This window comes from Epithele typhae (assembly GCF_022376455.1).
Source record: "Epithele typhae strain CBS 203.58 chromosome Unknown BXZ73scaffold_153, whole genome shotgun sequence".
In the NCBI taxonomy this organism is placed as follows: domain Eukaryota; kingdom Fungi; phylum Basidiomycota; class Agaricomycetes; order Polyporales; family Epitheliaceae; genus Epithele; species Epithele typhae.
Genome location: NW_025954344.1, coordinates 31,942 through 59,537, shown reverse-complemented (window position 1 = coordinate 59,537; position 27,596 = coordinate 31,942). Strand labels below are relative to the sequence as shown.

Genomic DNA, 27,596 nt, shown 5'->3' with positions numbered 1-27,596 from the left:
TCTACTCGGACTACCACTCTGTTGCGACAAACACGTTTGGAGACAGTGCGGACCCTCGCTATAGCGCCGAGGAGATTTTGAAGCTCGTTGCGCATCAAGAGCTCCGAAGCCTGTGTTGGACGAGCTACGACGACAATGTTCCCTTCCAACACATCATGACCCCACTCCTCGTCCAAAACATCATGGCCAGTCTTGAATACCTCAAGCTCTTCTCACCCTCCTCATCCCTCCACCACCTCAATACTGCCCCCTCAAGCTCAATCTCTGGGCTAGGCTTCAGCATGAACATCCACCTCCCTTCCCTTTGTGCACTCAAGGTGTCGCTTGACAACGACGCCCTCGCCGGGCTTGCAGCTTGGAACATGCCCAATCTCACAACCCTCTCTGTTCTCTCTTTGGATTTTTCTCATACCAGGGAGGGCTTTTCAGCCTTTTTGCGATCACATGGTTGCAGTCTCACTCAGCTCGAACTCAGCCACACATCCTCCATAGTTGACAACTATTATCTCACAACACCCCGGCACAGGCTGCAAAGCCTACAAGACCAACAGCAGCCAGTCCCCATCGCGAAGTGGTGCCCAAACCTGTGCGTCTTCATATGTGCGGCCGACGCTGAATGGTACTGGCGATACCCAGACTGGATTCCGCCTCACACCCTGCTAGCCTCGCATCCAAAAATTCAGTTCGTTGGCATCCGCGACTTCAGCACGCAGCTGACATGTGGACGGCTGTCACCGCTGTTGTACTCCACAAATACCTCAATCTTTGGCGAAGACGAGCCAGCAGACACAACATACCAGCTGCTTTGTGAACAAATTCGCCTCCTGCTTCATCCCGGTTCATTCCCTAACCTCCGCCTCATCCGTGATCTCTCTTTCGTAAATCACCACGTGTTTGCAGCCAAACCCAGCCACCATGTCTCGCAGCTATGGGCCAAGGTCAGGAATGAATGTGAACGAAGCGGAGTATCATTTGAGGTTGGCAGGGGCATTAGCATCACACCCTAGTGGGACGTATCAGCAACAGCACCTCTAACAGCACCCCCTCTTCCCACAGCACACCACATCTCTCCTATATAAACTCGAGTCCACCTAGTCACCAAAGCGCACACCTATACAGGCCCAACTCACTGCAGTAGTGCCGCTCGCACGCATGTGACCTTGTTCTTCCCAGATCTACGATACTGTTCACCTCCGCCTCCCTCCCTTCTCACACACATTACACCCTTCAATATTCCCTTCCTTGCCTCAACCTTGCCTCTCCTTCTCACTGCCTCCTGCTCACTCCTTTTCATATTTCTCGAAGATAGTGTTATGGCTTCACCCACTCGTTCCTAGAGCTTTGATCAAATCCAACCGCCTCTTCTACCTCTCATCCACATGCTAGGGGTGTTTGTCTGCATCAAGGCATACAACTGCACGTATACCAGCAGCCTTCAGACTCTGGAGTTGCACAGCAAGCAGCTATATCTGCCCAAATTGAGTTGCAACAGTGCTAGGTGAGCCTCCGCATATTGCCTTGTACTTGTGAGCTAGCACAAATCAAGAAGCTCAGCTTGGGGAGGCAATCATTAAGGCAGACAGATGCTAGAGCAGACATGCAGAAGACGCAGAAACAACTCATATATTTTGAGGCGCTTAATATACGCTACTTCTTCATAGACCATGACGAAAACACTCGATCAGCCTCTAGATCCTGGTAAAGGGAGAGGCGACAAAGCTGATCTTTCCAGTGATCACCAATCACCCCCTTCTTACCCTTCTTCCCATCGTAAACAGCTCTGTCTTCTACTAGCTGGTTGACCCGTTGGCCCTTGTGTTGAACGTAGCGGACAATGCCGCCAGGTACGTACTGTGTGATCGAGCATCTCTCCTCTCCAGGCCCAATAGGGGTGTTGCCGTGCTGAATTGAGGCTGAGGAGATGAGAATGGTACATCCAGACGGAAATCGGATGTAAAGCTTGAGTGTCGGCAGGTAGAGGTGGCCGCCCCTGTCGCAGTCAAAATTCCCAACAGCTGTGATGGCGCATGGCGTGCTGGGGTAGTTGAGATTGTCGACATGGTCAACGCAAACGGTCTGGGGCCCAATGTTGAAGGCGCATGCGGGGTAGATGCTGAGGCCAGGAAAGTTTGGGCGTATTTTGGGGAAGAGCTTATAGAAATCCTGCATGATGAAGTGGAGGTGTGCGTAAACGAGGGGGAAATTGGACGCCATTCCCTCTGACCCAGATCAGCTAGGGCCATCGGGCAAGCAGGCAAAGAGTACTCACTGCTTTGATACTGGCAGATGCGCTTTATGTCGGGGTTCTCAAGGATATCCTTCTCCTTCTTCGCAACCCATGCGTCCAGCTTACGACGCAAGGGCTTCTACAAAGAGAGCCTCATCAGTACTGGCCGCAGCTAACGCATGTGGCAGGGCCTACCTGGCTGCCCATCCCCATGGTCACACCGGTATTGATAGTGATGAACCTGCCGCGGCGGCGTTGGTGCACGGCGCGCTGGCGCCTTTCATACTCCATTCGGAGATCCGCAAAGAGCTGGCGAACGCGAAGGAGTACCGCATTCCAGTGGTCCTCGTCGCCCACGTCCTTGTCGCTCTCATCGGGAGGGGGTATGAGGACAGCAACGATGCGGCCGTGCTTGTCAAGCACATGGTGGAGAGATCTGGAGGGCGGTCAGACAAATGCAGATCTCCAGAATCGAATTGAGTGCTCACAGCCCATCCCACTTGAGATACGCGTAATGAAGCGCCTTCAACTCCTCCTTGGTCAGGGGCAGGCGCTCCTCATCCGCCCACTCCTCCTCCTCCTTCCCGAGATCCGTAGCTCCACCGTGGGCCTTCTGCTCCTCGAGGCCTGCCGCACCATCGCTGGCCTTGTGTGGTTCAGTCGAGGCGCTGGGGTCCGGGTCGGCCTGGCGGGCGCGTGCCGGGATGCCTCGCAGGGATGTGTATGACCACCCGTCGACGCGATACTCGTCGGCAGAGAGCTGGACAACGGTGCGGCCGCCCCCCATATGCCTCTCGAAAAACGCCTTCCCCTTTGGCGGCTCAGGCAGGGGATAGAAGGAATTTGAGGCAGGGTGGGCGGCCTTTGCTGCCTTCACCGCCTTGTCCCTCTCGTGCTTCTTCCTATTTTTCTTCGCCCTCCCTGCCTCCGTCAGCCAGCGCTTTCGCCGCTTCTTCTTCTCGCCAAGAGCGGGCACATCGGACTCCTCGCCTTGATCTTGGGGGCCGCTAGGCGTGGCGGACGCAGCCGCAGCCGAAGTGCCTTTGGGGGAAAACGCAGAGGTCGGCCACATGGCTGGAGCAAGTGAGGGGAGCCATGCTGTCGTCAACTCGGTGCTTACCGAAACCATCATCCAAGGCCTCTAGATCCGAAAGTGAAGAGAGACTGCTGAGGTCGCCGTCGCCATCACTTCCATCGGGCTCGTCTAGCTCATCGACGCCGGTTGCTAGCTCTTTGTCGACCCGGTGCTGCTCGCGTTCTTCCGCCGCACGCAGTGCCTCTTCGAAGGAGTAGCTGGCCAAGGTGCAGGGCGTGCAAGAGGGAAGCGCGAAGCTCGCCTGAAAGTCTTCACGAGAGGGCCGGTCGTTCTGCAGGGTTCGGGAACGTCAGCGCATCGCAGCCCCTCGGTTGAACGGGATGAGCCAAAGGGACCTATCGCCGTGGGCCAGCACTCCGTAGAGCACGACGCCGCGGCAGACGGCGTCCGGAGGGCACCCAGAGTGCCCCGAAATCAGGCGGCGAGCACGATGCGGCGACAGGCGGCATCCGGGGGACGCCAAACGCCCGCAACGCCGGCCACAGACTGCCTGCGATGGGCCCCGTCTTCCGCAGAGCACGACGCCGCGACAAACGGCGTCCGGAGAACGCCATACGCCAGCAGCGCCCGCCTTTGGGCCAGGGGATGCCCCGAGGGAGCCGCGGCACGCGATGTTGCGACAAACGACGTCCGGAGGACGCCAAACGCCAGCATCATCGGCCGTGAGCAGCCCTGTGACGGGCTCCATCGACCGCAGGGCGCGACGCCGTGGTAAACGGCGACCGGGGAATGCCCTTGGCCCAGGGGATGCCCGCAATCGGCTCGCGAACGCGATGCTGCGACAGACGGCGTCCGGAGGACGCCAAACGCCCGCAACGCCGGCCACAGACTGCCTGCGATGGGCCCCGTCTTCCGCAGAGCACGACGCCGCGACAAACGGCGTCCGGAGAACGCCATTCGCCAGCAACGCCCGCCTTTGGGCCAGGGGATGCCCCGAGGGAGCCGCGGCACGCAGGAGTGGAAGGGAGAACGCTGGAAGAGCGCAGGCGTTGAAACACTCACCTGTGGTTCAGCCATGTTGCGCAGGATGATTTGAGGGCTAGGAGGACGCGAAGGGCGACCAGGCGTAGGGCGACCAGGCGCGGCGAGGATGCGTCCTCAAGTCTTGGCGCTCAGCACTAGGACTGAGAGGGAGAAGGCAGCTGGGAGCTGTGAGGGCCGGGGCAAGGGTGGTTAGAGAGAGCGGTGTTGAGGCCCGTACGTTGAGGAGCAGAAGCGGGCGCGTGTTGGGGGCGCAAGAGGGGACGAGGGCGGGTGGCCGGGGTGAGATAAGGCCTGAGGATGATGGGCGGCGGTGGACCTTGCGTCGCCGCGCCGTCGACGGCGCCCAAATGCCTTTGTTCTCACCCGTTTTTTACTTGCTAGGCGGCCGCCGATCAGTAATTTAGCACGTGTCAGACAGGGTCTGTTCTGACCCATCCTACCTCGCCAAATTTGCCATCCGACTTTGCGGTATCCTCGTAGTCTGACATTCAGACCTCAGTCCTACTTCGGTCTGTGGGAGACCGTATCCTGCGCAGTGTGGGCTAAACCGGGTATTGAAATGTGTAGATTGAGTGATGTATACAGGCACGTAGCTGCTCTACCTAAACAATGCCCAAGCAGCCGTCGCACATGGAGCCCCCTCGGTAGCACGAGGTGCGTCGTCTTCGACACCGCGCTCGTCCACCCCATGGCATATGCGCGCCGTCCTCCGCCGCGTCCCCTTCTATGCCCTTGTAGCCTGTCGCGCGCGCATCCACCTCCTTCATCCACGCACAGTCGCACTCGATGACGTCGTCCCACCGCCCCACCCAGAACCCGCGGAACATGCACTTCCACGTCGCCCTCGCCCTGCCCACATATTCGCAATCGGCTACTCGTGCCCGTCCCACAGGCTGGGGCGCGATCTTGAGGCCGCACCCTGAGACGTCGGCGCGGCGGTCGAACACTTGGTGCGCGAAGAAGCCGAGGTCTTCGAGCGCGGCCATGGGCACGTCGCCGTCGCCGACAGGTGTGGCGAAGACGGGCGTGTCGTCCGGGCGCCGTCCCAGTGGGCCGAACATCCACTGCGCGGAGGTGGGGGTTGGTTTTGATGCGTGGCTGGGAGATCTATGTAGGGAAGGACTCACCAAGAGGAGCGTCGTCATGCACGGCCTGGAGGTGACACAGGTGAGGCGCGCGAGACGGCTGAAGCGGGCGGGTTGAGTGATGCGGGCGCAGCGAGACACTAGATGTGAATGTCGCGGGTGAGGTGGGTAAGACGAGTGACGCGGTCGAGAGCGATGTGGGCTGGTTTTAGTTGGTAAGCGTGAGCGCAAGGGCAATGGAAGGTAGCCGGGGACTTACCTTCCTGGATCCACAAGGGCGACTTGAGGGTCTGATGTGCAGAGATTCAGGTGGGTGGAATGTCTGCAGAAAACAAAAGGAAAATACTCACCTACCGTGGTGCGCGGCGCGCCAGTGGGGCTGTTGTTAAACAGGCGGCAGAGCTTCACGCCGGAAGAGTTCGCCTTCCTGCTCGAGCTCGCAGATGCGAATCGGCGGCCGGGGGATCGCGGCGACCTGCACGGGAGGCGTGAGCGAGTTGGCGACGCGGGTAAGGCAGGCGAGGCCAAGAGTAGGGTCTACGAGGACGGTGGGGGCTACGAGGACGGCGACGAGAGCCAGAGAAGAGAAGACATGGTCGAGGATCACTGGGCGCAGCTGGAGACGCCTCGGGGACTCGTGGGAATCGACGCGCGGCGCACGGACTCTAGCGCCTGACACTGCCGGCACATGACGTCGTTATCCCCTTGGCCTCCCAGTTCTCTTCCTCGCACCTTTGCCCGTTCCCTCTCGCCACGGCCTCCAAGCTGAACGGCGCGCACGATACCACCCGTCTCTCCCCTGCTCGTCTCTCACCATCCCCCAACCGAACGACCCCGTCTCAGGTGGCCTCGAGAGTCGATGCATGCCTGTTCATCCTTGTCGCGCTCCTTGTCCCGCCTGACGGCGACGCACCTTGTCAAAGTGCGTACGCACCCCTTTTTCTGCGCGTACCTTGATACAGACTTCTAACCACCAAGGAGCCGACAGCATGATTGTTCGCCCCGCCCCGCCCCTCGCGCCCTCATGCTCGCCCGGAGCACCTCCTGCACTGGCTCCCACCTGCCCATCCCCATCGACTCTGTCGCAAGCAAAGCAAAATAAAACTACCCACTGTCGTGCGTGCCCTGCGAACCGCGCGGGGTCCTCCGCCTGCCCCTGCACTCGCCCGTACCACGCCGTGCGCCGCGCAGCCGGCGGAGGCAGGCGCCCGCTCCAGCGAGCAGGACGCGCATCCTGCGCAAGACGAGCTTATCGGCGGCAACGTGCCGGCGGTCCACGAACGTGGGTGCCTGCTGCACCATGATGTCGAGTGCGCCCACACCCGCCCGCGATCCAGCTCACATCCGCGCTGGTTCCTCCGATTCCAACACCTTCTCCCGCGCCAGCACGAGCGAGATCGGGATGACAGCTCACTCCAAGTCGCGCCCTGCGCTCCCCCAGGGCTGTTCGGCCGATGCGCCCCTCCCACATCGACGTCGTCCCTCCCTCTGTCCTTCCATCTTCGATCCTCCGGGCCCGAGAACGCGTGGCCAGGCCCCATCCTCTCTCGCTCTTCATCACCCCGCTCCCGCCCCAGCCCCGGGACTGCTCCTGCACCACGCCGCCCTCCCTCCTCCTCCTCCCACTCGCCTATTCGCCTCCACGCCAGCCGCCTCGACGACCCCCACAACAGGCCGCTCCGTGTACCTCTCCCGCCCAGAGAACCTCGGCGCTATGGGCTGCGTTTGCACGGCGGGCAACTTAATGGCACGGCGGGCCCCGCACGCGCGGCGGGGGCGGCGGTCAGGGCTTGGGGGCCTCCGCTGATACATCCACCTGGCACATCTCCAGCTCGCGTGCCGCTGGGAATGCCCCGCGCGTAACTAGCGCATCGAACACCTGCGCCGCGTTGTTCGCGTCCTCTCACGCGGGGCACAATGTGTCTTTGAGAGACCGTTTGCACGCGGCGGAGACGATCGTCAGGGTGCGAGAGCATCCGCTGTAGTGCGGGCAAGTGTAGGCTTGAACGCCTCCGCTGGCGCATCCGCATAGCACATGACCAGCTGACATGCTGCTGGGAACATCTTGCGTGCGGCTGGCGTGCGGCTGGCGTGTCGAGCACCGGTGTCTCGTCCTCCGTGTCCTCCGTCCTCGCACACGGGGCACCCGGGGTAGAGCTTCTATGTCGTTTGAAATGTACACTGTAGCATACAGCAAAATACAACCTTGTTCAAGCGGCTTAATTGTGTGGCACGACTATGTATGTGTTACAGTGCAGGCCAAATGGGTGCTGAGCACCAAAAATCAGATTGTCAGATGGGTTGGATGAGGGCCAGACGTCGGACAGCCCAAAAGTCTGCCAAATTGCTGGTGCACCCCACCTGCCTGGCCACCATCGCCGCCACCCGACCACTGGTGCGCAGACCGCGAGGTGGGCGAGCACGAGCTTGATGAGCTTGAGCATACACAGGTGGGCCTGGCACGGGTTCACTGTGTTTTGCCCACAACATGTGTGCGTGCAGCTCGTCTGTTTGCCCATTCGTGCTAGCCCCCGGAGTCCCTGGGTCTCTGAAGTTCCCTGAGTATCTGAGATCCCTGAGATTTAAGGTTTCTGTTACGGTTGTGGAGTGCGGGAGCGCGGAGGTTGGGCGAGTCGGAGACAAGCAGAAAGGCGGGATCAGATCAGAGGACACGCTTGATCTCAGAGAGGCTCATGGTAGCGGGGAGTGTGGGTAGGAGAGGCGACGGGGAGAAGCCAGGAGGCAATTGTGTGGCGAGACAGTGAAGCAGGTGCAAGAATATAAAGGTAAGGTGGTGGGTGATTGTATGCTAAGCATCTGTTACAGGTGCATGCCGAAGCTCGTAACTGGACAGGTGGAGCAGGCCATGACAGTTTCCGGGATCTAGGGTTCAATTGGGAAGTTACTGATCAGCACCCGCCCGCCATCCACCCATCTGCCGATGAAGGCAGCAACTAGCTCGAGTCAGATATGAGATGCAATAGCAATGGTACGTCTAGCTGACAAAGAAGGCTCAACAAAAAGTGTCTACTACCTCAGCATCTTCCTCCATCAGCCTCATCTCGATCTCCTCTGACAAGGCCTGGAAGGAGAGAAGCTCGTGGTTGAACCCATACTTGAGGACCTGTAAGGCCTCTACCAACTCTACGGCAAGGTGGTTCCTGCGAGGGGTGATAGTCTCCTTGCTCGAGGAGAAAATCCGCTCGCACTCTACAGCCCCTGCTGGAGCTGGTAGAACGTCCATGGCAAGACGGTGGATCTTCGGGTATCACGCCTTGTGTAGCTGGGGAAAGGGCAGTAAATCAAGCAATCCCTGAGACATGAGTGTTGAAGGAATACTAGACTCACCTGCCAGAAGGCGAGAACGGAATCCTGAGAGCAGAATGTGAAGTCTTCACTGAGGTATGCCTCCACTTCTTGGAGAGCAGAGGGCCCATTGCCGACCACCCGAGGCTGTGCATCGACAGGGCTGCGAGAAGTGAGATTCACATCCAAGAACTGGGCCATTTCCTCCGCTGTGGTCAAGTCAGAGGCTGCGCCCACAGAGTTTAGGGTGAGGGAAGGGCCAGCTTCTGTGAGGTGCTCCTCGTGTCGGGCTTGAACCTATGGGTAGAAAATGTCTATAAAGATGCTGAGGTGCGAGGGGTAGAAAAGACAGCATACCCCTGCAATGAACCGCTTTTTAGCTGCCTTATAGCTCACATTGGTGTCACCGCCAAGCGAATAGAAGGTGAGCTTCATGGCTGGGTTAACAGCTACAAAGCGGTGTTGGCATCAGTAGTAAAAGTGCAAAAAGGCTGCAGCTTACCCATGGCAAAAAGGTAGATGTCTCGGTCGGAGCAATTCTTGAAGTACTTGTTGAGCTTAGTAAGGCCCTTCCGAGCAGCGTTTGCGAGCTCAGGATCCTCGCACTTCTCCACAAGTGCACTCCATGCCAGCTTCACCTTGTAAAAGCAAATCATCACCTTGGTGATGGTGATGTTATTGCCTGACAAGGCCTGCTGGTACTGGTTGGGAATCTAGGAAGACATCAGAGATGCAGGGCTACAAGATGAGGGTGGGTACTTGCTTCAAGAGCCACCTCCATCCGCTCTAGGCTGCCCCATTCATCTGGGATTAGAGCCAAATTAACTAGCTCAGCATGCCGTAGACAAAATTCGTCAATCACCTAACAAGCAAAGTTCAGTTCACAGCCTTATGTGGGTTTGAAAGACATTACTGGGCAAAGAGCAATGGCTCTCTTGACCATGATAGATGTCGAGGACCATCGTGTGTTGTTGTCGAGGAGGGGTTGCAGCCTCTTCCCAATTGACAGGGAATGGGCTGTGGCATTAAGAAACTCCTCTCTGAGCCGGACATTGTTTCGAATCTTAGCAGCAGGCGATAAGATTTTCAAACCAAGTGCAAGTAAATTGCCCTGCTTACGGTTTTAATCAGGTTCCGGAGTCGATCCAGGAGACCATCTACAAACCGGCTGTCGAGCTGGCGGACAGCATCGCCTGTAGCAAGGGCAATTGAATGAGAGAAACAGCTAAAACCATTCATCAGCCATGAAGTAAGCAATAAACGACGAGGATGACACTCACAAGAGCCTACGCTGGTCAGGATCAATTCCAGAGGCACGCACAGATGTAAAGGCCTTCGCCAGCTCCTCAAAGAAGTGCCTGGTTCCACTAGTGTTGGCAGTGGCGCCATCAGAGTTGAAGAAACCTGCCTGAAGAAACGAGTAAGATCCCAGTGTGGTATAAAAGGCCATGAAGTCAGCTCTGTACCTTTTTCGCCACGCCCATCCTCTTGAATGCGTTCAGGATTACTTCTCCTATCTGGATCCCGGTGTGGCCGTCATTCATCGGCGTGAAGGCGATCAGTGCCACCTTAGACTCATAGGGACCTGCAATCTCAACACCGTTGGATCCTTTGCTCACTGGCGCGTCAATCCAATGGGCAACAGTCGCCATGTAAGACCTCCTCATGTTGTCGGTCCAGATATCAAAGGAGCATGATATTTTCCCCACAGCACGCTGACAGAAAGCTTTGAAGTCAACATGAGAGGTGCGTAGCGGATGTAGATGGCTTACTTGCAGCTGCTCAGATAGTGAGTTGAAGTAAACGGTCACAGTGGTCATGATGGTGTTCCTCAGGGTATCTCTCTTTGGAATGTCCCTGTCCTCGATATCGTCCCGACAGAGGAGAATGATGCGACGAAAATGGACGTTGTCAATGAGGCTCAGTGGCTGAGAGGGCAAACCTTAGATGTTTTGTAAGAGCAAGAGATGTAGTGACGAACCTGATCTGTAGATACAAAAAAAGTAAGGATAGCGTCCGTCAAGGCATTAATCGAAAAGTCTGGAAGCTGCTCCAAGCTCAGACTGTCCCCCATCAAGCCTTGGATGGCATCAGGGTCCATATGCCTGAGGGTGGCTCGGAAGTGCAGAATAGACGCTCTCGCACTGGGCTTGATACATCGCCTCACGCAATCCTGAACCCACTGGTCGGGATGCTGCCGTATGAGGTGCCGGCGGCGGCCACTCGAGGCCACTCGAGGCCGTCCCCTCTCCGTTGTAGAAGCTGACGTGTGGTCAGCTTGGCTATCAATTGAGCAGAACGCAACGGCTTACGTGCAGTCCAGGAACTTGCAATAGTACCTCTTCTCGCTAGCCTCATGGCGGAAAAACGGCTTTGTATCATCCTTCCTCTTCTCAAGTTCCTTATCAAGCCCTCCAGGACAGCTTGCATCAATGACCGCGATGTCGAGGGCGGCAGCATCAGCAATCACATCAGCTGGTTTGGCAGCAGTGGCGGAGAGGTTGGCAGCTATTTTAGCAGCAGCAGGAGCGAAGGCGTTGGTGGGGGTGCCGTGTGCATCTTCGTTGCCCTCTTCATTGTCAGAGTCTGAGACGTTTAGGTCAAAGTTCTCTTGGCTCTCGTCACCGGAGAAGGGTAAGATAGGGTTGGCGCATGAACGGGTGTCCGCAGCAGGGTTAACAAGAGTGCCAACCACTCGGTGGCAGTGCTGTAGCCCGTCGGTAACGCCCATACGAGGTGCCCGCGTTGCCGTCGGTAACGGCCATACGAGCTCGTACGAGCTCCGGTAATGTAGCCGTCAGTAACGGTCGTACGAGATGTGGGGGGCAGGTAGTTCCCCTTGATAGCTTAGTGCTTTTCCAACTCTTCTACATACCCTAGTACATTGTAATTGGTACAACAACAATGAAAACGATATTCTACAGCCCCTGGGAAGCCAATACCGGGCTGATACAGCAGGGGACGCCGGCTCCGGTAGTGGCACGTCCCACTGCGTACATTGTGCCCTACTGCGCCGTACGTTTCGGTAATGCGTTCGCTACGTTCCCCTGGGTCGTACGAGCTCGGAACAGTCGTTTTTATCCCCGTGCGTGCTGTGGTTGGCCCGGGGCATTGAAAACACTGCCCAGACTCGTACGAGCCTGTAGCCGTCTGTCACGGTCGTACGAGGCACCTCCGGTGTGCACCCGGAATATTGCGGTAATGGATTCGGCAGATGCGCGCGAGTGCACTGAACGCAGCGCACTCAATTTCGTTGCGATGCGTGCCATGGTTGGCCTGGGGTAACAAAAACGCTGCCTAGGCTCGTACGAGCCTGTAGCCGTCTGTCACGGTCGTACGAGGCACCTCCGGTGTGCACCCGGAATATTGCGGTAACGGATTCGGCTTATGCGCGCGAGTGCACTGAACGCAGCGCACACAATTCCATTGCCGTGTGTGTTGTGGTTACAGAGGGAGAGTCAGAACAGTGCTCAGGCTCGTACGAGCCTGTACCCTGTCTCAGACAGTCGTACGAGTACCTCCAGGAGAGCGGACACCCGGAGATCTCGGCAATGCATGGCGTGCATTGCCGAAGGTTACCGGAACACGGTGCACTTTGTTTCGTCGCTTTGCACACTGTATTTAAGGCAGGAGAGTCGAAACAGTGTGCAGGCTCGTACGAGCCTGTACCCTGTGTGAGACGGTCGTACGAGTTGTTCCCTGGTGAACCTCGTTTTTTTTGTTGATGCTTTCGGTAGATGCGCACGGATAAGCTGAGAATACCGAACTCAATTTCATTGCTGTACCTGGTGTAGTTAAGGAGGTATTGTCGAAACAGTGTGCAGACTCGTACGAGCCTGTACCCCGTCTGGAACGGTCGCACGAGGTGCTCCTGGTGGGTATCAAAAATTTCCGGTAATGCATGCAATGCATTGCCAGAGATCACTGGAACACAGCGCACTTTGTTTTATTGCTGTGCGTGGCATGGTTAAGGTGGCGGAATTGAAACACTACAGAAGCTCGTACGAGCTTGTACCCTGTTTGAGACGGTCGTACGAGTTGTCCCCTGGTGAACATGGATTTTTTCGGTAATGGGTTCGGTAGATGCGCACGGGTGTGCCGAGAATAGCGCACTTAATTTTAGTGCTGTATATGCTCTGGTTGTGGCAGCGGAGTTCAAACAGTGCAAACACTTGTACAAGGTGTCCTCCGGTAAACACCCACTTTTTCCGGCAGTGCATTCATTACCGAGATTCCGGCAGTCCCTCCATTACCGAGTGTTTGGTCATCTGTGTGTATTACCACTCTCACAACCGAGGTTTTGACCACCTGTGCATATTACCGCTCTCACTGCCGAGTTTTTGATTGCCTGTATTCATTACCGAGTTTTTGATCACCTCCGGACTTCAATGCCGAGTTTTTGACCACCGGTATCCATTGCTCGTCCTTCCGACTCCTCATTACCGAGTTTTTGGACACCTCCAGCCTTCAATGCCGAGTTTTTATTACTGAGGTCTGTAATCCCGGTGCTCACTGCCAGTGCTCTCGCTGACCTCTGGCCTTCAATGCCGAGGTTTGAATACCGAGATCGGTAATCCCGGTGCTCACTGTTGGTCCTCCGGCCTTCAATACCGAGTTTTTGTTACCGAGGTCGGCAATTGTGCTACCAGTGGTGCTCACTGTCTCAAACAGCGAGCTCACTGTCAGACACAGTGAGCTCAACATGTTACCCATCTCTGTATCTGTCCCTCATTTTTTTGGAATGCACCTCTGCATCACATCTGAATGTATTGCAGCACATTACAGCATATTTATATGAGTTGGTCTGCCTGTACTGAACACCTTCTACCTGAGAAGTCACCCTTCACAGCAGCATGTGTAGATGTTATTTCACCTCGCTGTTTTTTGGATCAGGGAGGAGCATGCAAGAGCTGTGGGTTTGCAAATTTGGAGGGCAGTAGCTGCAAAAGTGAGAGAACAGTGTGGTATGATATTTTAAAATGACATACCACACACAGAAATGGGATGGGAGTGTATCACATTCCGAACACCTGGATATATTCATAGACGATATTATGAATGCAATGCAGAAGAGAGCGCACAGAAATCAGGATTTCGGTGAAGATACAAGATATGTGTGGAAAGTGGAAGTTCTGAGAAAACACGACATGCATAAGTTCATGTGCAGACATGATATCAACATGCTGTTTGCTGCATCACAATTGGGTACTATTGGGGTGCTCAGATCGGAATTTCCAAGCTTATCGGTGATGAGATGTATATGGGGCATCATATGTCATTATTTCATGACATACAGTATCCTGACACAGCATATGCTCCGATTAGAATGCGAAAACATGGAATAGAACAGGGTAGAGCATAGCTATCCAACGCAGAAGAGACCTTGAAAAACGGTTGAGAATCAGTGGAGATGTGCAAGGTGAGCCAGAAGTGTGGTTGGAGTGGAAAGCGTGGTTGGAGCACATTCAGCATAAACCACACTTCTGGCTCACCTTGCACATCTCCACTGATTCTCAACCGTTTTTCAAGGTCTCTTCTGCGTTGGATAGCTATGCTCTACCCTGTTCTATTCCATGTTTTCGCATTCTAATCGGAGCATATGCTGTGTCAGGATACTGTATGTCATGAAATAATGACATATGATGCCCCATATACATCTCATCACCGATAAGCTTGGAAATTCCGATCTGAGCACCCCAATAGTACCCAATTGTGATGCAGCAAACAGCATGTTGATATCATGTCTGCACATGAACTTATGCATGTCGTGTTTTCTCAGAACTTCCACTTTCCACACATATCTTGTATCTTCACCAGAAATCCTGATTTCTGTGCGCTCTCTTCTGCATTGCATTCATAATATCGTCTATGAATATATCCAGGTGTTCGGAATGTGATACACTCCCATCCCATTTCTGTGTGTGGTATGTCATTTTAAAATATCATACCACACTGTTCTCTCACTTTTGCAGCTACTGCCCTCCAAATTTGCAAACCCACAGCTCTTGCATGCTCCTCCCTGATCCAAAAAACAGCGAGGTGAAATAACATCTACACATGCTGCTGTGAAGGGTGACTTCTCAGGTAGAAGGTGTTCAGTACAGGCAGACCAACTCATATAAATATGCTGTAATGTGCTGCAATACATTCAGATGTGATGCAGAGGTGCATTCCAAAAAAATGAGGGACAGATACAGAGATGGGTAACATGTTGAGCTCACTGTGTCTGACAGTGAGCTCGCTGTTTGAGACAGTGAGCACCACTGGTAGCACAATTGCCGACCTCGGTAACAAAAACTCGGTATTGAAGGCCGGAGGACCAACAGTGAGCACCGGGATTACCGATCTCGGTATTCAAACCTCGGCATTGAAGGCCAGAGGTCAGCGAGAGCACTGGCAGTGAGCACCGGGATTACAGACCTCAGTAATAAAAACTCGGCATTGAAGGCTGGAGGTGTCCAAAAACTCGGTAATGAGGAGTCGGAAGGACGAGCAATGGATACCGGTGGTCAAAAACTCGGCATTGAAGTCCGGAGGTGATCAAAAACTCGGTAATGAATACAGGCAATCAAAAACTCGGCAGTGAGAGCGGTAATATGCACAGGTGGTCAAAACCTCGGTTGTGAGAGTGGTAATACACACAGATGACCAAACACTCGGTAATGGAGGGACTGCCGGAATCTCGGTAATGAATGCACTGCCGGAAAAAGTGGGTGTTTACCGGAGGACACCTTGTACAAGTGTTTGCACTGTTTGAACTCCGCTGCCACAACCAGAGCATATACAGCACTAAAATTAAGTGCGCTATTCTCGGCACACCCGTGCGCATCTACCGAACCCATTACCGAAAAAATCCATGTTCACCAGGGGACAACTCGTACGACCGTCTCAAACAGGGTACAAGCTCGTACGAGCTTCTGTAGTGTTTCAATTCCGCCACCTTAACCATGCCACGCACAGCAATAAAACAAAGTGCGCTGTGTTCCAGTGATCTCTGGCAATGCATTGCATGCATTACCGGAAATTTTTGATACCCACCAGGAGCACCTCGTGCGACCGTTCCAGACGGGGTACAGGCTCGTACGAGTCTGCACACTGTTTCGACAATACCTCCTTAACTACACCAGGTACAGCAATGAAATTGAGTTCGGTATTCTCAGCTTATCCGTGCGCATCTACCGAAAGCATCAACAAAAAAAACGAGGTTCACCAGGGAACAACTCGTACGACCGTCTCACACAGGGTACAGGCTCGTACGAGCCTGCACACTGTTTCGACTCTCCTGCCTTAAATACAGTGTGCAAAGCGACGAAACAAAGTGCACCGTGTTCCGGTAACCTTCGGCAATGCACGCCATGCATTGCCGAGATCTCCGGGTGTCCGCTCTCCTGGAGGTACTCGTACGACTGTCTGAGACAGGGTACAGGCTCGTACGAGCCTGAGCACTGTTCTGACTCTCCCTCTGTAACCACAACACACACGGCAATGGAATTGTGTGCGCTGCGTTCAGTGCACTCGCGCGCATAAGCCGAATCCGTTACCGCAATATTCCGGGTGCACACCGGAGGTGCCTCGTACGACCGTGACAGACGGCTACAGGCTCGTACGAGCCTAGGCAGCGTTTTTGTTACCCCAGGCCAACCATGGCACGCATCGCAACGAAATTGAGTGCGCTGCGTTCAGTGCACTCGCGCGCATCTGCCGAATCCATTACCGCAATATTCCGGGTGCACACCGGAGGTGCCTCGTACGACCGTGACAGACGGCTACAGGCTCGTACGAGTCTGGGCAGTGTTTTCAATGCCCCGGGCCAACCACAGCACGCACGGGGATAAAAACGACTGTTCCGAGCTCGTACGACCCAGGGGAACGTAGCGAACGCATTACCGAAACGTACGGCGCAGTAGGGCACAATGTACGCAGTGGGACGTGCCACTACCGGAACCAGCATCCCCTGCTATATCAGCCTGGTATTGGCTTCCCTGGGGCTGCGGGATGTTCTTGCGCGTATGTAGCACACTAGAGGACCTCAAGGCACGCAAACGACAGCCAGAATGATACATTTGGCATTGTATATTACTTCTCCACCACCGCTCGTACGACCGTTACCGACAGCTACACTACCGGAGCTCGTACGACCGTTACCGACGGTCTACACGACCGGAGCTCGTACGAGCTCGTATGGCCGTTACCGACGGCAACATGACGGGGTCGTACCGCCGTTACCGACGGCTACAGAGGGGGAAGGGGGTCTGCCAACATGGATATCACTGGTGGAGGAGGTGGTGGTAGTGGCAGGGGTGGCAGAGGCGACGATAGCAGCATGGGTGCCACCAGAGACAGCGAGGGTGGAGGGGTGCAAGGAGACGTCAGGGACGGCGGAGCGCATGAAAGCAGTGCTAGAGTTTGTGAGGGCGGTGGTGGCAGCAGGCCTCATGGCTTGAACAGCAGGTGTGGGGAGGGCAGCAGCGGTGCTTTTGGTATGCTTCCACTGTGTACGACGCTTGGTTGGAGAGCTTTGTTCGGCGTCGCCATCCTCATCGCCATGGGGGAGTAAGAAGTCCCTGCGCGGAGCAGAGGATTTGGAGGCTATGAGGTGAATTAGCAGGTGAACTACGCTAATGTAAGGCGTGATAAACCATAACATACCAAGGGACCAAGCTTTAAGAGCCTTCATCTGCCTCGGACTATCTTGCAGAGCTGCATCTTCTAACCCTGGCACAGGAATGAGACATGGATGGGTAGAGAGCGGAATAAACATACCGTCGTAGCCCAAGCTCTTAGAGTGGAAAACATGCATCGAGCCCTCACCCGCATGGCCTTCATTTTCCAGCAAGGCTTGGAGCATCGGTATCTGGGGTCCTACTGGGTTTGAGTAAAAAGCGTTGAAGTAACACAGGAAGACATACCGGTACGCTATACATGCCCCACAGCACCATTGGGGTATCTGGACACGAGTTTCGTGGGGCTAGGCTGCATCGGTGGCTTGGAAGTAATAAAGGCAGCAGGCAGTGCGCTCGTGGTGGTTGGAGCCGCCGTTGGATTGTCGGCTGGCCCTGCCCGGTCAGCGAGCACTGCCTCGGGCTGCGCAGCAAGATAGACGGCGATCTCTCCTGTCTCATGCCGAGCGAGAGATGTCGCCAAGGTGTTTGCAGCCTCCTTGTCGGGAGAAGTAGGGTGGGGAGTGACAGGGCCTCTGAGGCCTGCTGTACCTAAGGGAGTAGCCTGCTGAACGGAGGCCAGTCCAATATCAGCGGGGATGTTGGGGGAAGTTGACGGCTTCGATGATTCGGAATGAGCCAGTACGCGTCGGCCGGAAGGGTCTCCCTGCGTACTACGAGGCTTCTGCTTGACAGCGGTGGGGCCGACGGGTATAGCGAGAGAAGAGGATACAGCAGCGGGGGCCTTGGGGGGATGAGGAGAGGCAACAACGGGGTCGGCAACGGCACTGGCGGGGGCGGGGGCGGGGGCGGGGGCAGAGGCAGGCGAGGGTGATGCAAGAGGGGGGTTGTCGGAGGGTTTTTTCCGCGCACGGCGAGCCTTGGGCTTGCAAGGGGCGGCGTCGACGCCAACGCCGGCTGCAGAGACAGCAGCACGGGCGCGAGCGGGCACAGGCGCGGGGGCGAGGATAGCAGGCGCGGGGACAGCAGCGAGCGTGGGGACAGCAGCGGGCGTGGGCGCAGGGGCAGGGACAGCAGCGGGTATGGGTATGGGTGCTGGTGCGGTTGCGGGTATGGAGGTGGGATCGTCTTCAAGACGGGCACGACTCCGGGTTTGTCGAGAGTTGGACGATGGTGGCGGGGGCTGGGCTTGGGGACCACGGCGACGAGCCATGATGGTGGGTGGGGTCGTTTGAAAAAAGCAGGCGAAGATTCCGAGCAGAGGGAGGGTGGAGGATGGAGTCTCTCAGCACATCTACTTATACAAAATCAATGGCAAGACGTACCTCAGCTTGAAGGTGAGCTCTGCATACTCGTCGAGGCAGACACAGGACCCCGGAGAGTCGTAGAGAAAGGCGGGTGGTTCAAGAGCATGTGTGACCGCACGAGTCGCCACACTCTCGTAGCCCGTCTCCACGGGCGGAGCACGAGCGACGGCGCTCTTGTGTCAATTTGACTTGCTCGCCAGGTCGCTCGCGCCCGAATGTAGCCGTTTTTGTGAATTGTTGCAACGTCGCCGTTCGTCGGGACTAAAAAATTTGCAATCCAAAGCGCCCTCAATACAGCGGGGAGCGTCCGACCGAAAACGCTGTGCAGGCGCGCCGTCTGTCGCAACTTTGGGAAGTCCGGTGTCTTCAGCTGCAGGCGGCAGAGGGGGGCCTCAGTAGCTCAAAGTTCGTGGCCGCCACTCGGCAGACCGGCCCAGGGACGTCGTGTCATCGCCCTGAGGACTGCAGGACAGGCAGAGACATTTATCCCTGCGGCACGCAAAGGGGCGGAACGGAAGAAGGGAAGGCAGTAAGGCGCTAGCAACAGTTAGCGCGAATGAATCCCGTACTCACCAGCTTGCGATCGCCCTGCATGCGAGTCTGCGAAGGTAGGCGCAGTGATGCGAAAATTCCAGCATCACGCGCTCCGTTCGTCGTGTTCTGTGAAGGCCGTGGCATCAGCCCAAATCGCCTCGGGGTCAGGGCCGGGAAACCTACGGGCATGAGGCGCACTTGTACTGGCGTTGAGGTAGGGGGTTCGGCTTTCACAAACAGGCGATATCGGACGACGCCGTCTTCAAGGCCAATCGTTGGAACACGAGGGACACGGAGTGCATCATCCATGCTGAGTACGCGTTCGCGGAGCTTCAGCCCTGAACGTAAGGTCCGAGCGCGCATTGTGGGTATGGTGGCGGTAAGGGAGAAGGGACTTGGAAGGCGCCGGCGTGGAGAATGATGGGGCCGCGGAGCTTGCTTGTGGTTCTTGTGGCTTGCGCTTCTTACGGGGCTGCCGTGACCTTGGGCGCCATGATCGAAGCCGCAGACGCGGTCGAGCGTTCCGTGCGGGCCTTCAAAGCGACAGGTCGTCGCACGAGGACGCCGACCAACTCTTGCAGCACATAGGGACGGCGCATCGAAGAGCTGGCGGCCGGGTACCCGAAGCCGGCGCAATGCAGGACGGCGCTGGCGATGCCCACGCGAGCCACCATGGTCGCTTCGTCCTTCGGCTGAACGCCGATATGTCGAGAGGAGATTCCTCCTTGCGGATCGGCATGGGAATCGCAGGGGGATGGTGACTAGAGATGTCCATTGTCAACTGTAGGTCGCACGCACGTATAGAAACAGCTACACACCGGAGGAGCCGGTCGCTGATATGTAACGTCCTTACTCGAGGTCTCCAGCCGGGTCGGCGCTGTCTGGAATGCGCCATACTTTGAGTACCCATCCATGAACAAACCTTGGCGGTACTTACCGACGTGCTTCACGCGTACCTCCGAGAAGGCGTATTGCCTGTTCTTCCGCACGCAACACAGGAATATCCCACGGCAAGAACACGCGGTCGTCATGGCGCAGCTTCTGGCAAAGCTCGCACTAGACCTACAGGAAGTTGAGTAGCCTGGGTGTGCGCACGCCGCAAACGCATCGAGCGCGGTCGAGCCGGTCCTCGTCCAGGTTCCAGGCGAATACGAACTTGAGACGCCGGTGCTCCTTCGTCCACGCCGGCGTGGGCTGGCCCGTGAGCACGCGATGGAGGGTCTTGGGTAGGCAGGAGCAGAACCAGGAGGGCTTCTTGCGAATCGTCCCGTTCCAGCGATGGCGGTCATAGAACGGGCATGAGCCGCCGTTCGCTGCCCACGCGCCTCGGGACCGCGAGAGGCAGCGGTTGCACTGGACTCCGTCCGTCGTCCGACGACTGATTGGGGCCGTGTGGGCGCAGATGCAGGTGATTGAACGGCCGAGGTTCGGCGGCAACGTCGTCCTCGGGCGGGTCGACTCGACAACGTTGTCCTGCGGAGTACGACGTTCTCCAACTCGACAGCCTTGCTGGGAGGAATCAACGCCCGGATGCTTGACCTCAGCGAGGGTAACGTAGAGGTCATCGAGGGTGCGCTCCTGTCAGAGCAGCGGTTCATCCGCGGGTTCGTCCGTGGTTGCGCTTGACGACCAGCGGGACTTGAGGCCTGATTCACCGCATCCAACCAGCTGCTTGCTTTGCAGATGATCTTTGAGTCATCTGCCGAAGCCTTTCCCTGTCAACCTGGAGAGCGACGAATCGTCCCCAAACGACTCATCACTCGGCCTTGACACGAACTACGTCAGCAACGCGACCATCACCGAGAAAGAAAGAAACTAAACGCACGGGGACGACGGTACCGTGGGCGTATGGATGGAGAAGACCCGGTGTCGTTTGTGCCAACGATATCCTCAACGCGTCTGATGGTACGTGGACGAGTACGGGCCAAGTTGGGGCGGATGGCTAAAGCCTAGATTGACGTCAGCGCCCGCCGGTCAAGGATTCAAAAGACGACGCACCTGGTTGCCGTCCGCGTCTCGTCATCGGCCCTCTTCCGCCGCGTTCTGCCATCTCCATATTGCCGTCTTGTCGTGGCCCTGGTCCGGGATCTCGTTCACGAGGTTTCAGGTGGTGGCCGAGCCTCCATACCGTCTGCCCTCCGAGTCCCGGTGGGAGGTCAGAACAGAACGCAAAGCGTCTGCCGTCGGTCCCGGGGCGTCGTCCGATGGTATTGCATGCCCGGTCGCGCGAGGTGGAAGGATGCGGATGGTGCGCGACGCGCGGAGAAGGCCATGATGGTGGGATGAAGGAGGTATGCGCTCCGCCGCCACCGTCTCATCCCGCGAGCGCCTCAGAAGCGCGCGTTGTGGTCGTCCCGCGGCACAAGTCTTCGCTGCCGCGGACGAGTGTCTCTCAATCCCGTTCTTCCACACAAAAGCGTCCCATTGTGCATATGCAACACTATTTTTAATCAATATGTGTACCTCATTATGTGTACCTCAGACTCGATCAGCGACGCGTTATGTCCAGGAAGCGCCGGGCATAAGGCTTGAGGTACCCCCTCAAGGCCGATAGGAAGTGATCCGTCGACTGATAAACTTTCCTTCGCAGCAAATTTCTCATGTCCTTCTCGACGAGTACTTCCTTGTGCAGATCCCGCCTTGAGTTTGCGCTCTGTCAGAAACAAATTGAAGGATAGTGGAACGACTTACAGATGGCACAGAAGACCCGCCCGATGGAGCCGCATTTTTGTGCATCCAGGAATAAAGCAGCGAAGATCGCGAGCATTGGGAATGACGCCCTCCTTCTTACTATTGGTGTGCAATCGAGGGCTGGTGATCCCACCGTTCTCATGATGAGGTGGGCCCGACAATCCCTCGCCCATACTGCCAGAGCACATGTTGTCGTCGGAATGCATATCGGATATGTCTTGAGCTCCTGGCTAATTGAGATGATACGCATTAGCCGTGATTCTTTAATCCTTAAGCTGTGGACCATTCCCCACCCGATCATCGCTGTCCCTAATTTTTGTTGTCGACGACAATAACGACTGAGGGAAAGTCGTCAGGGCTCGCCACGTGTGCCACATGAGCGTGCTAAGCTGCAAGACATCTTGACCATGTCCGCCACTCTGGATGCGATGTGCCCGCTGTTCAGCCATGAGGCTAACGGTGACGCCAAGGTTTTGAATGGACACAAAGTCGCAGGCAATTTTGATCGCGTTCTGGACGTTAAGTACCTGCCAGCATCCAGAGAGTGAGATTGAGAAACATTGAATAGCAAAGGATTTTGACGCAACAAACCTGATGAGCCCATCCGGCTGGGATGAAAACAGCATCGGAGAGATGTTGCTCAATCCTAACTGCCTGAACCCCATACCGTGATTGCAGGGCCTTACACATATCCTCACTGATATAAGTCTTTTGACAGTGTATAGGGTCCCCTTGTGCTGCTGACCAGTGACCATCATCTAGCAGGTACTGTCGGAGACGAGAAAGACTCTCTGGAGGGAAGAGATGCCAGAGTGCTGCAGGTTCAGAGGGATTGGGGGCGTAGGTGAGGATATTGACTGCATCGGTGACGTCCAGGTGTAGTTTTGTCGTGCCGTAGGAGTTATGAGGATCGCCGGTCGCAATGTACATTTTTGGGCCTACAAATGCAGTCAGCTCTGCCAAAAACAATAAAATGCCTAAATCACTCACCTAGATCCGGCGGATTGCCATTCAGAGGGTACCAAATGGCAAGGTTTTGTACACCGGACAGCAAAGCCACATCACAAGCACCTTGTGGAACCGCAAGTCCGAAGCTCTCATGGAACTGAGGGAGCTTTGTCTGGAAATGATCTGCTGGAGGCCAATCCTTTGCAAACGATCAATATGTTATGTCATGCAATAAACGAGCAAGCCGACCTTGAGTTTACGTGGGCTCTCAAACTGACCTTCCTTGAAAGCATGGAAGTACTCAGCAATTGTGCATGGAGCCTCCACGTCACAGTCAGTGGCACAGTCAATAGGCGTCACCTGTTCACTGCCACATTCTTGAATGAACACATCAGGATGCCAAGATCCCTGGATGTTAGTGAGGCCTTTAACAATCACAGGGACATTACGTCCCCAGGATGCAAGAAAGAGACGCGAATCAAGCAGATCGTCCTGGAATACCGGGATGCCAATAGCATCGCCAGGAGACCTTCCTGGCCGTGCACACTCGCTCTGACCAGATCTGAAATGGGCTCATGAGATGGCCCCGCCAGAAGGATGCTTAATGAACGCACCTTGCCGCAACAATCTCACTCATTTGCAGAATGATGTCATCTAACTCTACCTCTGAGAATCTCGTCATGGGACGAAATGTGGCTTGAGTGTGGGCCAAAAGATCTTCACTAGTGCATAGAACCGCGTCCAAGAACTCCACCAGAGTTGGTAAATTAGAGATCAGGCAAACTAAAAGCAATCTGACTCACATCTGCGGATGTATGCGCTAACACTTCAAAACATTCCCCACAAAGCTCAGCCCCGCATACAGCACAGAACCAAGCATGGGTGAATATATCACTAGAGCACCCATCTGTTCACAATTAGGCCATCAAGCTGAACCGTGCAGATTTATTGAATCAAACGTACCGCATGTGACTCTGTGGTGGACCGCGGGTTTGCGGAAAAGCACGTTCTTGCCAAGGATGTGTTCTCGCTCCCCACTTAGCAGTGGAAGCAGATACTCGGCAGCAACTCCCTATCGACGCTGTTATCCAACTGAGGGAAGGATAAACGGACCGTACTCACTATCTGCGCGTCGTATGTCGCCCGGTCCAGTTTTCGATTGAAGACACGTCGATAGCTGGGTTGCGGGAATGAAGGAGAAAACGGAGGATCATAGTTGCAGAACGACAGCTCTCCATCGACAATACTTCGGAGATCTGTCCCAACTTGATATTTCCGCAAATTCGAGAACAAGAATGAGAACGTACGTAAGAAACGGCAGGAGTCATGCAACTCCAGCTTCAACTTGCGATGCTGCTCGGTTTTCTTGGATTTTCCTAGTTTACGAAGAGTGGGGAGCACTCGGTGACAGTCCATACACATAGAGACAGCGCGATAAATGCTCTTGAGGGCGCATGGAGCATCTTGCATCCCGGACATAGATATTGGGAATGATGGCTGCAGCGGCGAAAAGAAGGTTGACAGAGCCTGTGATAGGAAACGGGGGGCAACGGGGGAACGGCACCAAGAGCGGTCGAGGACAAGATTGAGAGACACTCGTCCGCGGCAGCGAAGACTTGTGCCGCGGGACGACCACAACGCGCGCTTCTGAGGCGCTCGCGGGATGAGACGGTGGCGGCGGAGCGCATACCTCCTTCATCCCACCATCATGGCCTTCTCCGCGCGTCGCGCACCATCCGCATCCTTCCACCTCGCGCGACCGGGCATGCAATACCATCGGACGACGCCCCAGGACCTAGGGCTCAGTTACTCTTCTACTCCGTGAGTTCTTCCTTCCTTCATTCCCAGTGCCCACCAACATGCCCAGCGACGCAAGTCTCGCCAACGTCTCTCAGCCACTGCGATTCTTGTCACTCATTCTTCTCGTAGAGGTTAGGGCCGCCCGAGCGTACGGATTTTGGCGCGTAGACAAGTCGTGCGCTGATCCTCTGGCTTGGAAGACCTGCTTGGGAGATCCTGTAGTGCCCAGTCTATGAGATACCTGACGATTTCATTGGCGGCATCCTGGTGCATTTTCGGGCGAGCGGGAAGAAGAGCTCGAGCCGCACCGCAAGAGGGAAGGAGACGGATCACCTGGCATATGGTGCGTTATTTTGCCCTCGGGTCTTCGGGCACTCTCTCATCGCGCGTCCAAGCCAAGATCTCGAGGGGCGTCGCGGAGGGCGTTACTTGGCGTCCAGAGCATGGCGCGTGTTATGCGCTAAGGACGCTCGGCCTGTTCTTCACGGTCCCCTGCCACAATCCTGACCAGACGCTGTCGCTGTCGTCCCCGACCACGTGCGACGGCATTGTCGTCAACATGGAAGAGTGGCACGAAGCCCCAATCGCAAATGCTCCATCGGGAGGCATCGTAGGAATGTCCTCGACCCCAGAGAACAAGTCATCTGCGCGCATCGTCAGTACCATCAAGGTCGCCTCCAGTGAACGCTATGCCGTCTTCTGCCCCACTGCCCTCTATGTCAGTCGCGCCTGCCGATCATCCGCAGAGCAATTCTTGCTCCGTCCTTCCCCTCTCCATCCTCGCGCCCATGTCTGCCAATCTATACTCTGCCTCCGCTTGCCCACTAGACTTCGAAGAAGATTCCCCTTCAATCACGGCGGTCCTCGGCCGATGCCCTTGCCATTTGGTCTGCCCAGCACCGCGGCAGTACTACAGCGAGTTTATCCAGTCGCGTGCACCACGCCCAACTAGCACCCTTCGTCTCCTCGTGACGCCCAAGCATCTCCTATAAAACGGACCATCCGCGCATTCCGCCACCCCTGTTGGACCCCGCCGCGGCCCTCGTTATTTGGCACCCCCGGCGTCGTCTCTGCACACGCCCCGCCCGCCACCGGCCGAGGCTCAACGCCGTCAACGACGTCAGGCAGCGGGCGATCGGAAGCACGCGTGTGTGTATGTGCCGCTGAAGTTGCGTTTCCTATTTCCCTTGGGAATAGACTACGTGAGTTCACATCCTCTACCCGCCGCTCGCTCGTCTGACGCTTTCCGCGCCCGCAGGCTGGATTTGCCTTCACGCCGCGCGGCCTACCTGTCGTCCTGTCGTTGTCTCGCATCGGTGTGGCTCTCTCCCTCCTCCCTCCTCCATCCTTCCGTCTTACACGTTTCGGCCCGATCCGAAGCTTGGTTGGCTCGTCACACGAATGATCGAACCAGCCCGCCAAGCGTCAAACGCGCATTCAGTAAAAACCAAGCTTCGTATCTACAGGTCAGTTACCTTCCCGTCCCTCTGCACGTCCATTCATACCGTTATCGACGCAGCCTTTTTCCGAGCTCATCCCGACACCAGCCTGTTGTTTGCATTCGTCCAGTGGCGCCGATGCCTGACTCAAGGGCGGAGCCAGACTTTAGTAGATGGGAACAGACCATATCCCGCGAGCCGCGTCGCCAACATCCGGCTCTCTCCTCAATTTTTCTGTTGCATTCGACCGGACCGGACCCTTTGTTTCGGAGGCGCGATCTTGCATGAGATCGCGTGGGCGGTGCTGAAGCCTCGCGTCGAGCACGAGATGGAGTACTGGCAGCGCCACAATCTGCCGTCCGACTTTACAAGCACCGTCGGGTCCGCCCTTTCCGCAACGAAACAGGCCGAGACCATCTGCACTTCCCGACGGCTCCATTGACGCGAGGCTCCCGATCAGGAAACGGGCGATGGGCTGTTAGGAAGACGCAGCGCGGGGCGAGCGACGCCACTGCACGACCATGCCGCTCGTTTTACGACTGCCGGCAGCCAATCTCGTCGCCTCTTCCGCGGCCCCCAAATGCGCCCGTCTACTCGCCGTCTTCCTCCCTTCCGTCCTCGATTCGCGGAGGTTCTCGGACCCGAAGCGCGCTCACCGATGGGGAGTCCTTTGGGGCTGGTGCGTCGGATTCTCTTGATCCCCGCAATCCTCGCTGATGCGCGGCTCCAAAAATTTTCCCTCGGGGTAGACCAGGCCATCGCCCACCGCGACCACTCGTACCGGTACCACGTCGAGGCCGTCTCCTACATTCTACGCCTCCCTCATGCTCATCTTCAAGACCGCCTACTACTCCATCTACCTCCCCGTCGCTGCTTCTGCAGCATCCCCCAGTCCGGCTTCTCCGGCCGCCCTTCCGCGCCCTCAGAGTCCATCCTCTGGGCGAGTACGCCCACGTGCTGAGTATGCCCACGTGCTGGACGACTTCCTTGACTACGCCGTCGGCAAGATCGGGACGGACGTCGTCGACAACAAACGCTCTTGGTATGCCAATGCCGCAGTCGCGCTTACAACCTTGACCCAGCGCGCTGTCCTCGATGCCAACTGCGGCCGCAAAGACCCCGTGTGAAGACACACTACGAGGAGCTTGACGCCCCCACGCGGTACGCCGAATACGAGAAGACGGCGTACGAGCGCATTATGGGATGGTGGTCGCGGTGGGGAGCCAGCTGCGGGAGCTTGAGGGTCGGCCGGGTGAGATAAAGTGGTGATGCGTTCAGCGAACATCTCTTGTGCGAAACCATGACACTACGTACGAGAAGTAATGTTAAGAGACGTCTTAGCTTTCCGGGACCCCGACGTGCTGACGAAGTTCATGAGCTCTATCAGCCTCTGTTCCCGATTCTAACGTGCTGCTATCTCTTCTACGAGTGAGCGGCTTGCTCTGCGATTGCAACTGAACACTGCGAGACCTGAGCTCCACAGGAGGCCGCCCCGGCTTCCGGGGTCGTCGGAAGTCGTTGAGGGGGTATTGCTCGGTACGCCTCATATCTCGGAACA

The 27,596-nt window shown here is 56.3% G+C and overlaps 8 protein-coding genes across 8 annotated transcripts; 3 read left to right on the top strand and 5 right to left on the bottom strand.

Annotated features, from left to right (window-relative positions):
- On the top strand, nt 1-1,001 carry BXZ73DRAFT_11249 (uncharacterized protein; the record flags this gene model as incomplete). The annotated part of the gene is made up of 1 exon (XM_048017442.1): nt 1-1,001. A coding segment is annotated over one exon (1,001 nt), but the record flags the coding sequence as incomplete, so codon positions are not given.
- A 646-nt stretch (nt 1,002-1,647) lies between these two features.
- Nucleotides 1,648-2,169, bottom strand: BXZ73DRAFT_57400 (uncharacterized protein; the record flags this gene model as incomplete). Its single annotated transcript, XM_048021575.1, has 1 exon — nt 1,648-2,169. One exon carries the CDS (start codon nt 2,167-2,169, stop codon nt 1,648-1,650), a length of 522 nt encoding a protein of 173 aa, XP_047871229.1.
- A 2,740-nt stretch (nt 2,170-4,909) lies between these two features.
- On the bottom strand, nt 4,910-5,452 carry BXZ73DRAFT_57404 (uncharacterized protein; the record flags this gene model as incomplete). The annotated part of the gene is made up of 1 exon (XM_048021577.1): nt 4,910-5,452. One exon carries the CDS (start codon nt 5,450-5,452, stop codon nt 4,910-4,912), a length of 543 nt encoding a protein of 180 aa, XP_047871228.1.
- A 7,618-nt stretch (nt 5,453-13,070) lies between these two features.
- BXZ73DRAFT_83024 (uncharacterized protein) lies at nt 13,071-13,411 on the bottom strand (the record flags this gene model as incomplete). The annotated part of the gene is made up of 2 exons (XM_048023842.1): nt 13,071-13,192; nt 13,231-13,411. The coding sequence occupies 2 exons, from the start codon at nt 13,409-13,411 to the stop codon at nt 13,071-13,073; spliced, it is 303 nt and encodes a 100-aa protein (XP_047871227.1).
- A 1,486-nt stretch (nt 13,412-14,897) lies between these two features.
- Nucleotides 14,898-15,238, top strand: BXZ73DRAFT_83023 (uncharacterized protein; the record flags this gene model as incomplete). The annotated part of the gene is made up of 2 exons (XM_048023841.1): nt 14,898-15,078; nt 15,117-15,238. The coding sequence occupies 2 exons, from the start codon at nt 14,898-14,900 to the stop codon at nt 15,236-15,238; spliced, it is 303 nt and encodes a 100-aa protein (XP_047871226.1).
- Nucleotides 15,239-16,886: 1,648 nt separating this feature from the next.
- BXZ73DRAFT_83022 (uncharacterized protein) lies at nt 16,887-18,532 on the bottom strand (the record flags this gene model as incomplete). Its single annotated transcript, XM_048023840.1, has 4 exons — nt 16,887-17,287; nt 17,348-17,413; nt 17,462-17,560; nt 17,635-18,532. The coding sequence occupies 4 exons, from the start codon at nt 18,530-18,532 to the stop codon at nt 16,887-16,889; spliced, it is 1,464 nt and encodes a 487-aa protein (XP_047871225.1).
- Nucleotides 18,533-22,114: 3,582 nt separating this feature from the next.
- Nucleotides 22,115-23,270, bottom strand: BXZ73DRAFT_57401 (uncharacterized protein; the record flags this gene model as incomplete). The annotated part of the gene is made up of 4 exons (XM_048021576.1): nt 22,115-22,378; nt 22,443-22,789; nt 22,842-22,998; nt 23,049-23,270. Coding segments are annotated over 4 exons (990 nt in total), but the record flags the coding sequence as incomplete, so codon positions are not given.
- A 3,289-nt stretch (nt 23,271-26,559) lies between these two features.
- On the top strand, nt 26,560-27,165 carry BXZ73DRAFT_108303 (uncharacterized protein; the record flags this gene model as incomplete). The annotated part of the gene is made up of 2 exons (XM_048017124.1): nt 26,560-26,717; nt 26,793-27,165. The coding sequence occupies 2 exons, from the start codon at nt 26,560-26,562 to the stop codon at nt 27,163-27,165; spliced, it is 531 nt and encodes a 176-aa protein (XP_047871223.1).
- Between the last annotated feature and the right edge of the window lie 431 nt (nt 27,166-27,596).